The 11,182-nt window shown below is 35.2% G+C and overlaps 1 protein-coding gene and 1 pseudogene across 4 annotated transcripts; one reads left to right on the top strand and one right to left on the bottom strand.

Annotated features, from left to right (window-relative positions):
* Window positions 1–263: 263 nt before the first annotated feature.
* LOC147299915 (uncharacterized) lies at window positions 264–1,397 on the bottom strand (annotated as a pseudogene). Its single transcript, XR_015120456.1, has 2 exons — window positions 605–1,397; window positions 264–497 (listed from the first exon to the last, which is right to left on the bottom strand). The product of XR_015120456.1 is annotated as an uncharacterized LOC147299915 (transcript).
* Window positions 1,398–5,354: 3,957 nt separating this feature from the next.
* Window positions 5,355–9,038, top strand: LOC147299914 (phosphatidylinositol 4-kinase gamma 8-like). 3 transcript variants are annotated; one of them, XR_015119876.1, is made up of 5 exons: window positions 5,355–5,493; window positions 5,674–5,716; window positions 5,838–5,949; window positions 6,922–8,755; window positions 8,929–9,038. XR_015119876.1 is itself a non-coding variant. In XM_086229131.1 (4 exons), exon 4 carries the CDS (start codon window positions 7,015–7,017, stop codon window positions 8,671–8,673), a length of 1,659 nt encoding a protein of 552 aa, XP_086085257.1. In that variant the 5' UTR covers window positions 5,355–5,493; window positions 5,674–5,716; window positions 5,838–5,949; window positions 6,922–7,014; the 3' UTR covers window positions 8,674–8,970. The 3 variants fall into 3 exon arrangements, 1 of the variants encoding a protein (XP_086085257.1); XR_015119875.1 differs by having other exon boundaries at window positions 6,922–8,789; window positions 8,929–8,976; XM_086229131.1 differs by having other exon boundaries at window positions 6,922–8,970.
* The last annotated feature ends 2,144 nt before the right edge of the window (window positions 9,039–11,182 follow it).

Here is an 11,182-nt window from a genome sequence, read left to right as displayed (position 1 = left end):
TGCAATCCAGGCAAGTACCAAAACCCTTGAAGTCAAGAGATGATAATATTCCATTATTTATCAATCTCTTAATTCTCTCTATGGAGATATGTCTCAATCTCCTATGCCAAAGTTTAGAGGAATGGTCATCAATAATAATACGTTTAGTACCAATATCATCAAGCATGTTGGTTCAAAGATTGCATTCAAAAGTAGGATCTAAATTAAACTTATACAAACCATCAATTAGAAAACCATTTCCAATAGAAATACCATTCTTTATTAAATTGAAAACTGAATCCTCAAATACAAACTTAAAACCCCAAAGGTGCTAATTTCAAAATAGAAACTAAATTTCTAGAAAATGAAAGAATATAAAAGGTGTTTTCCAAATCTAAACAGAAACCAGATTGCAAAATTATTCTAAAGGTCCCAACGCCCTCCACACTTGAACACATCCGGTTTCCGGAATAGATGCTTTGTTAATTTCCCTTCGGTTTCCTTAGGCTTAGAAATCCCTGCATGATATTGGAAATATGAATTGTAACACCAGAATCAATCCACCATGTATTATTAGGAACATCAACAAAATGAGATTCATAACACACAAGAGAAAATAGATTACCCTTTTTCTCGAGCCATTTCTTATACTTGAGGCAATCCTTCTTCATGTGTCCCTTTTTCTTACAGAAAAAACAAGTGTGCTTATCAAAAGGTTTCTTCATTGACACTCTGCTTTCCTTCCTCGCTTAGGAGATACCATTGCCTTTCTTGGATTTTCCTTTCACATCAGTCACTAGATGAGCAGTCTCTAGTTTCTCATGTTTCAATGTCTCTTCTTCCTGAACACCATGGATCAAAAGTTCATTAGTTGATCATTTTTCCTTATGTGTATTATATGACACTTTGAATGCCCCATATTCAGTTGGAAGAGAATTGAGAATGAAATTGACCAAGAATGACTCTGAGATGTCTATCTCTAAAGACTTTAGTTGAGCAGTAATGTCTCTCACCTCCATGATGTGCTCACGCACACTTTTGGAATTGTCATGCTTCATGCCTGAAAGTTTCTGCATCAAGGTGCTAGAAAGTGCCTTGTTAGATTTCAAAAATTGGTCTTCAATTTCCTTCATGAAATCTGTCACCATATTGCACTCTGGAATTAAACCCCTAATGCTCTTGCTGATATGAGACTTGATGAGATTCAAAGTCAAGTGATTAGATCGCTCCCTCTTCTCATACAGAGCCTTCTCACTTGGCAAACTTAAATCTGTGGGCAAAGGAGGTTGTTCCTCTCGGAGTGCCAAGTCAAGGTCCATGCATCCCAAAGCTAAAAGAACATTTTCTTTCCAATCAGAAAAGTTGTCACCACACAAAATAGGTACATGAGCATAATAAAAAACATGAACAATTGCAAATTAATTCAAAGAAAACATACAAGTTATTTGCTATGAAATTTAGATTTACTGATTGGTGAACAAATGTAAATTCATACCTTCCTGTGGGTAGAGACTTCTGACATAGAATTTACATAAACTTTATTAATAAAACTAGTGAGCATAAGCATCAAAAATAAAAATTTCATGCCTGTGGGTTTAGTAATTTTCTATCTTGATGCCTATCACACTATTTAATTCCAGTTAAGACATAAATAATTACTTCCCTGTGGGGTAGAGCACATATTCAAATGAATCAATCGCAATTTATTGATGTTCTAAGAAAGCAAAACAATCCAGAAATATATAATCTCAAGATGATGTGGCTATTCTCAGATAAATGTCGACAATCCTTATTACAACATCAATAAACCTTCAAAGTCCAATTTAAACTTTCTTTCTGTTATAACTTATAAACTTAGAATTGATTTTATCAACAAGAGATCGACATAGAATAGATATTTCAATTAATTGAGTACAATTACACAATAAGAGATCTACTACATGCTTCTAGAAAGAATATCTCTACGGCATATAATCACAAGAAAATAAAACATTGATGAAGACTTTATACTAAACAGTATGAACTGAAGGTGGCTCTGATACCAAATATAAGAACTGGAATAAAAGCAATATGAATTGCACAGCGGAAGTTAAGTGAGTTTACCTCCAGCCATTGTTGTCCAAGTCGTGAAAAAACAGTCCCCTGATGATAACAACCAAATACTCTGCTTGCCTAAGAACTAATCTCTATTTCAAAAGATCTTCTGACCTATATCTTACTTGAGTGCCTTATTGATAGTATACACATGCATATATATAAGCTAGACCAGGGACCCTTTTGAAATGAACGTGGAAAATCAACTGACTAATATATGTTCCTACCATCAAGGAAGGTGGTTCAGCTGAAATCTCTCCTCAACCCACTACTAGAGTCCTAAATGTAAAAGGTAGTTTGACTTTTGTCACCTCAACGGTCTACTATTATGTTCAACATAAGTGTTTACAATAACACATGTATATATGGGCCTAGTTATTTTTATTAGAGAACTTGATTGTGGGTCACATTAAGTCTCTGAAACAGAGACGAGCCCAACAAGAGAGAGAATTATATGTCTAAAATCCAATAGTATCCAATGGGGGGGCCCAGACAATTTCCACTCTAAATAACAATCATCCATTACTAGCTCTTCACACCCATTTTCCATTGTCACGTACCGATGACTTCATCCTCAAGAAATAGTGCCAAGCAACCGACTCCGAAGAGCCCCCTAATCCCTCCAACCAATAATTAGACAAACGGCTGTGTAAGAGTGACCCTGACCCAAATGCACTACTATTTGAGTATTGCTTGAGGTACGACTCAACGAACTAGGTTGGAGCTTGTGCATGTGTGATGACCTAACAACATTCACTCTATGTGACTTTTGTTATAGTTTGGACAACGAGGTCTTGTCCCGTCACACTAGTGGTCGCCATGCTCAAAACGACAACATGCTCGCTCCCGCAGACAGAGTCATAGACACCTTCATCAAAAGAGACCTTTACCTTCCCTTCCAATCGTGTTCAGATTATGAAGTTGAAAAACTGATCGAAGATTGAGAAAATGGTCTGATGGCGCCCATTGAACTAGGACACCCTGATTGGCCCCTACCTCATAAAAACCATTGACGAATGCTGTAAATGGTTACAAACAACAAAATAAGATGGATCATCGTTTTCTTTGTTTTCAGGTGTTGTTGTTGTGGTTGTTTATTTTATGTTGATTTTATGTGGTTCTAGATGTATTTCTATTGCACTTATTGAATATACCGTTTTTATGAATTTCATATTAAATTTTGAAATAATTACTATACATGCATCCATTTAATCTCTAGTGCACCAATTGATTATATGTAATAATAAGGTAAGAAAAATTAATAATCAGGTATGTCAACGTGTTTAGCTTGACATGTGTGGCATTTTATGAGTTGCATATTTATGTTTTTACCCTTCATGAAGCAAGTACTCTCATACTGCACGGTTCCCCACAGTACATGATGAACCCCCATAAGCCATAACCTACACACTCACGCCCACAATCTACTTGCACACCTACCAGCACGAATAGAAGAAAAGTGAGTTTGGCATAATGTCATTTGTACTCCACATCTTTATACTTTTAGACAAACCAATCAATCAACTAGTGATCTATAATTTTATTTTAAAAAACATATATATTTCCAATTATATTTATATTAATTATTTATCATTTTCAATTTTTTGTTTACTGATTTTTTTGTTTCATGTATTTATGAATGATTTGTATTGTTTTGATTACTTGATTTGTTGTTTTATTTTGTTCTTTTGGTGACTTGAGATTTATTTTGTGTTTTGTTTGATTTTTTGTACATGATTTTGCTTGTTTTATTTTTAAATTGACTGAGATTTAATCTATTATTTTGTTGCAGTTTCAATTTTCAGATGCAGTTTCAGTTTCCTGATACAGTTTCAATTTGTAGTTTCAGTTTGCAATTCCAATTTTCTAATCAGTACGTTCAATTTCAATATTTTCAAGTTTACCCTTATTTTTTGTTGTATGACAAATATAAATGGTCTTAATTTAAGAATTATTGTTTTTGTGTTGGACAGTACCATGCTATGGATAAGTTTGTTTAAAGTTTTTAAAAATTAATTTCAAAGTTTTGTTCGATTTTAGTAAACTGGCATTTTTTGTAGAGATGATTTTTTTTTTTTTTTTAAGGGATTGATTGATATTTTTAACATTGAAAGTGTTTGATATTTTTAACATTGCAAAATGAGTATCTACCTCTAAAATTGATTTACATTTTGAATTATGGGCAGGTCTAACAAAAAAAGTGATAAGATGTCTCTTTCGAAGGCCTTCTTATGATAACTAAATGAATAGTAAAAGATATAAAAAATATATTTACTTTTGCTATGTACGCTTTAATAAAAAAAACAGTGATGATGTAATGATGTGTATAGGGGCAATGTGATTCATGTGCACTGTATTTGCGTGTTGTATCTTTCATGAATGTTCGCAAATAAAAAATGGGTTGTTCGATCAACTGTTGTAATAGTTGGCCCGCAGCAAAGGAAGGAGGGGGCATTAGGTGGGTTTGGTTAAGAAAATAAGGGCCAGTATCTATTCATTAACGGACTCTTAAAGTTTTTTATAAATATTAAATGTCGAACTCATATTAAAGATTTTATTAAAATAGTGAAATTGATATAATTTTCATACGTCTTGTTCATTAACATCTCGGAAATATTATGTCATAGTTAGGGCGGTTAAAGCAACTCTCATACGAGCTCCCGACAGTTCATTCATCTGACCATAGACTAGAGCCATCTTTAATTTTACGTTATAAATTATTAATTAATGATCACTTAATCAAAATTAGATTGTATTTAATTTGTTACAGGCTTACAGCAATATTACTTTCAGCACCGTTATATATACAACACATATAACAAACTACAGATACAGTATGTATTAGAATCGTTCTCACCACTACTATTCAGATAAGATTCATCCTCAGCACTATTTAGATAAGAATCAAGTAACTTTCACACTCAAAATCACTATCAAACTCGCTTACACAATGTGGATGGCCTTATGCGCGGGTCACCTAACAATTTGAATCCAATACCATACTTTTACATTCACTTTGCTCTCCGAGACACAAAGTGAAGACTGAAGAGTGATGAGTGAAAACAAACAATGACAAACATATCAAACATGTCCGGAAATAGAAAAACGTTGGCGCAAGATTCGCACCAAAAAAAGAGGGGATGTGAAACCACCAACCCACAGGGAGAGGGAGAGGGAGAGGCAGAGGGAGGAGGGAAAGAAACGAGAAAAACTAAAACCAAAAACAAAAAAAACAAAAAAAAAGGGGAGGGGATCGAAGGAGGTTGGGGATTGGGGTGGTTGAAAGTTGAAAGTTATAGTATTATTATCAAGAGTGGGGGTGGAGATCATATACAGGTTTAAACAAAATTGGGTAACAAACTGTTTTCTCTCACGCTCCCCTTGCTGTTCGTCTCCCTGAATGCCTTGCCAGTGTTCAGGGTACGTCTCTCTCTCTCTCTACCTCTTTAATTTTTCTTTTCATTTTCTTATATATGTATATATATATGTGTGTCTGTGTGTCTCTGTGTAAAGTTTATATGTACGTCTTTAATTTAATTTCCTTGTATGTATAATTGATCAGTAATGTACAATCTTTTGCCCATTTGCTCTATGTTTCAGAATATCGTGGCGATTTATGTGCGGAGGAGCGAGGGAATAATAGGTTGGTTTTTTATTTCTAGCTTATAATTCCTTTTTCTTGTTTTGTTTTGTTTTGTTGCTGGAGTAATTTTTGTACTGTTCTTAGTCTGAATTTCTGGGTCTACATTCTACATAATATGCAGGTTCTGATGGATTCTTCCGAAATGGAGAGAAGTTGGGCTCTATCTTTGGCCATTCACAAATTAGGGGAATGAATCTAGCATACCATATTTGCCACCTGTATGCCACTCTTTGGTGAGATAATTTTATTATTTCCTTCACCAATTTTAATGTGTTTTCATATCTTACATAAACTTTGTTTTATATTAATGCTCATGAAACAACTCATGTGCAGTGTGAAATCTCTAGAAATTAAGATGAAGGGTCTTATCATCGATAACATGTATATCATCATAGGCTATGTGGGTGAATTTCTTTTTGAAAACCCTGCCTTCCTGTTAACCTTTCTAGATTAGCTGAATTTAGTTTCTACAAGTAAAGTTCAATTGGCATATAAATTGACATAAGAAGGGTTGGAAATTTCTCCACCATGTAAAAGTTTTTGAAGTTCTTCATATGAAATAACGGCAGTAGCTCAGCGATCAACACTAGCCGAGGTCATCTCTTTTTCCGAACAGTGCACGATTCTTAGTTCTTAATTAGAAAGACCCACATGACAGGGGATGTTCTGAAGAAAATGAGATATGATCTGAAATAGATGGAGAAAATTGTCATCAACGTTGGTTGTTCAATGATTATTAAAATATTTATACAGTTCACAATTAACATGCCCGAGTATGCAATTTTGGTAGCAAAAATAATTTTATGACTGAAAGAAATCTTATTTTAAAGAGAATTCTTGTGCGTTCAATTTTTGTTCATTTTCCTTACTACATAGTTGATTTTTTTTTTTTCCCTTTTTTATTTACATCTAGTGATAGAAATATGAGCACCGCTTTATAATTGAGTTTGTAATTCAGACATGCATTTAGATGAATACAACAGTTAAGAATTTTTTCATATTACATCTGAAATCTAGTTTCCTACTATCAGCAAATTAAACTGAGATAAGTTTTAGAATTCTGATGTATGAATTGACATGTCAACTATTTTTTTGTGTCTTAACAAAATGATATTTTGTTTGCGAAGTTTTTTCTTAATGCATTTTGCTATTCTATATGCAATTCTTGGAAACAGATGTTAAGTTTGCTTTTGTTTAACATGCAGATAAATGATGCTTAATCTCCCAGGAAAGACTAATTCTCAGGGGATCTTTTGAGCAAAAGTCCCCTGGCATGCACTGCTTCCATTCTTACCTGCATGAGATTTTTCAAAATGGCTGTAGCAGTTGATCAACATCATGGATTCAAGCCATTCAGCCGATCCCAGCGATGCCGATTACAATCCTACACTCAGCTCGATCACAGCATACTTGCCCACTCCTTAAAACATGCATTCAGAGGTGATAATTTTCACAAAAGCTTCTCCACCCCATGTCTATCCCGAACCACTGCATTGGAGGAAGAGTTTGACACTAATCCGAGGATTGAGATTTTTGGTGGCAGCAGGATACCTAGGGTACATGCCCTCGTAGTGGAGGTCGCCATAGCTTTGGCTTCTGGTGCTGATCTCTTTCCGGTGTCAAGTGGACTAGGGGGTTCCTACTTCGTATGTAGTCAAAATGGTGACACTATTGCTGTAGCAAAGCCCATAGATGAAGAACCTTTAGCTTTCAACAACCCTAAAGGCTTTGGGGGTAGGATGCTGGGCCAACCTGGTTTGAAACGCTCAGTTCGAATTGGTGAATCTGGCTTTCGAGAATTGGCAGCTTTTCTCCTTGACCATGCTGGATTCGCTGGTGTTCCTCCAACAGCTTTAGTAAAAATTTCTCATGTTGCATTCCACATTAAAAATGCAGCCACAATTTCAGCTACACCCTATAAAATTGCTTCTCTGCAGCGCTTCGTGGATCACGACTTTGATGCAGGAGAGTTAGGTGCTTCAGGTTTCTCAGTTTCTTCAGTTCATCGTATTGGAATTTTTGATGTAAGACTTCTAAATCTTGACAGGCACGCAGGGAATATGCTCATTAAGAAATACGAGCAGAACAATTATGCAGTTGGTGTGGCTGAGCTTGTGCCTATTGACCATGGTCTTTGTCTTCCTGAGTGGCTTGATGATCCATATTTTGAATGGCTGCACTGGCCGCAGGCTTCAGTTCCTTTTTCCGAGTCTGAAGTTGAGTACATATCCAATCTGGACCCCTACAAAGATGCAGAGCTTCTACGAGCTCAGATTCCTTCTTTACGGGAGGCTGCTATCCGTGTTCTGGTACTATGCACTGTCTTCTTGAAGCGGGCTACTGTTGCTGGGCTTTGTCTTGGTGATATAGGCGAAATGATGACACGGCAGTTCTGTGCTGGAGAAGAAAGATTGAGTGAATTAGAGAATCTTTGTTTACAGGCTAAGGCTTCCATGCCTAGTACAGATGATGAAAAGAAAGAAAAAATTGGAGAACTTGAAATATTTCAATTTGAGAATGATAGTAAAGAAGGTTTCGATGAGAATTTGGATATTCCTCAACTCTTACAGAGCCATCCTGGAATAAGTAAGCCACCTAATATGTCAAGGTTTTCATCTGCAGGATCAATTACTGGGTCACCCGATGCATTTCTGTCTCCACTATTTGAGGAAAATAACCATGATTACAATGATTATGATAAAAAGACTTTGAGCGGCAGTAATGGTAGTGATGATGGCAGTACTAGTGATGGTCACAAAGTACGGGGTTTGATGAAGAGTGTGAGTTTCTCAGTGCATACTCTCAATTGTGAAACAGGAGCAATATCTTTTGGAGACATGAGTCAAGATGAATGGGAATTGTTCTTGGACAGTTTTGAGAAGCTTTTGCCAGAGGTATTCAACAGCCCACAGTGCTTGAACTTGAAGCAGAGGTTGGGAACTTCCTGCAAGTTCTGAGAAATTAATGTTTTGAGGGAAGGAAAAGAAGAAAAGAAAAAAGAAAAAAGAAATTGATGAACAGCCTTGTTGCTTGTATCAAGTATGAAGTGACTGTACATTATTGCCAAATGACGGTAGAGTAGATTGTAAATAAATACTAAAGGTACAAAGGGAAATGCGATTGGTGAAATGCCATCCTCTCCTTGTACCTTTCAATATTTTCATTATCTTCTATTGTTGCTGTACACTGACATAGAATTGGTTCTCTTGCAGATGTTTTGCAAGGACTTTATTTGAGATGTTCCAAACGGTTGATATTGCTGGATATATGATTATTATATGAACTTTTTGCTATGAAACAGATTGCATATGAGATTAATTCTTATTTGTTTTTTTGTTTGTTTTTTTTTTTTTTTTGTTGTATGTGGTAGAATTCATTAGAAACTAGTTGCATCAACTAGAACCTGTGGCAATTTTGGGCCTGTCCTCCAAAGCGGAACTCATGGCTAAGCTAGATATCAAATTCTTATGTGTTTGGGGGGAACAGATAAAAGATGGGCAGAATAACAGCATATGTTATCAAGATAGATTCAATCTTTCATGAACAAGAATGAGGATTACAAAGAAACTGATGTTTTTCTTCTACTGCAGAACTATTGCTAGCTCCTGCATAATACAGATGAGGTTTTAGGTTATTAAACTTAATATTAAAAGCTACAGACACTCATCTATTTATTCTATGGAAGGAGCCGTCTAGAAAATAAATTTGAACATGTTCCGAGGATTTGGAATTCCTTTGGACTAATTTATGGCTCTGAGGTTACAAATTAACTTCTAACACCCTCTCTTAATTTGTAATCTTCAATTGGTTATAGATGACAGAAAAAAATAGTGACCATTGCTGGAAAATGGTGTATGAGGAGGGTCCTCCTTGGTTGAATGTTTTGATTAACTATAATTAATATATGTCTTTGCTCTTGAAAAAAAATAATTCATCCAAGAGAGTACTGGAAGTATGCTTTAAAGTTAATATCTTAGGATATATTTAATTGTGATTAATTACTATAAATCAATAAATGACAATTAAATATATCCTAAGATATTAGCTTTAAAGCATACTTCCAGTACTACTCTCTTGGATGAATTTTTTTTTTTTTCAAGAGCAAAGACTTAAATTAATAATAGTTAAGAGGGTACATCAGATTCAATCAAAACATTGAACCAAGGAGGACCCTCCTCATACACCATTTTCCAGCAATGGTCACTATTTTTTTCTGTCATCTATTGGTAGTTCTGCAACTATTTCTAGTTGCTCTGAACATTAGTCACACTATTCCTTTCATTTGCTCGTTAGTTGTTCAGGTTGGGCTGGCTAAGTGGCAACAACAGCAACCTTTTCAAATGAAGGGTGGATGTACGTAGCAAACACAAACTGTCCAGGTTTCTGACAGTTTCAAACTGCCACTGTTGTTGCAGTTAGTTGTTAACATAATGCACCATTAAAGGATTAGTTGGTAAATCAGTTTGGCAATTAATTAGTAAACAATGTCCTTCCATGGACCATGGATTGAAGGACTATCATGTTTATATTGGCTCATATGTATAACTAGTTCCAACTATTAGTGGGTATAAACCTACCGTTGTGGTAATGGTTGGCCAGTTTGTTGCATAATTGAAATCCATTGTCACCATTCATCCGATCTGGTGTCTTAACCATATGATTTGCAAAATACTTAATTCACCATTAAAATTCTAGAGGATTTGAATATGTATTTGTGGGATTTGAATTTAGATAATAGTAAAACTCATATGCACCTAAATACATGTAACCTCAAATGAACAATACTAATTAATAGACTACTCAAAAATCTGGAAACACATAATTGAACTGAAGGCAACTTGCATTACATATATATGTCAGTTGAAGCCTAAATTACAAATCTTTCTATCTACCTTCAACATTCTTACAACTAAAAGCATCTAAAACTATTAAACTTGGTCATGCCACAACTAAACCCACTACGTACAAAAGACTAAATTTGTATCAAGCTATATATCACCCTGCCAGTTCTCACACAAAAATGGCCAAGCTATATATCACCATCAGTATCATCCCCCTCTGGATCCCCTTCAGTGTCATCCCCTTATGGATCCCCCTCAGTGTCATCCCTTTCTGGATCCCCTACACCAAGCTAAAGATCCTACTAATAATGTAAAGCTCACATAACTACAAAATGAAATTTGTTGGATAGTACCACCAAAATATGAAAAATAATAATAATAATTGTGGGTACTTACAGTGAACTTAGAAAAGTCCTTCAATTCCTTCGAGGGTTTGCAGTTTATTTTGTGCAACCGATAACCATTTTATATTTACACATGCATGACTTCAACCCCTGATTTTCCAAACCACACAAATTTAGCTAATTTAAAAAAATTCACAATTCGACTTGGAAGCTTCTTATGTGGTATGATTGTATAACATGTAGATAGCCTATATGTGAGGTACAACCATAGAATGGATGCT

Source organism: Dryas octopetala, chromosome 1 (genome assembly GCF_963921425.1).
Source record: "Dryas octopetala chromosome 1, drDryOcto1.1, whole genome shotgun sequence".
NCBI classification, from domain to species: Eukaryota; Viridiplantae; Streptophyta; class Magnoliopsida; order Rosales; family Rosaceae; genus Dryas; species Dryas octopetala.
The sequence above is the reverse complement of the archived record's forward strand: the minus strand, read 5'-3'. Positions and strand labels throughout refer to the sequence as shown.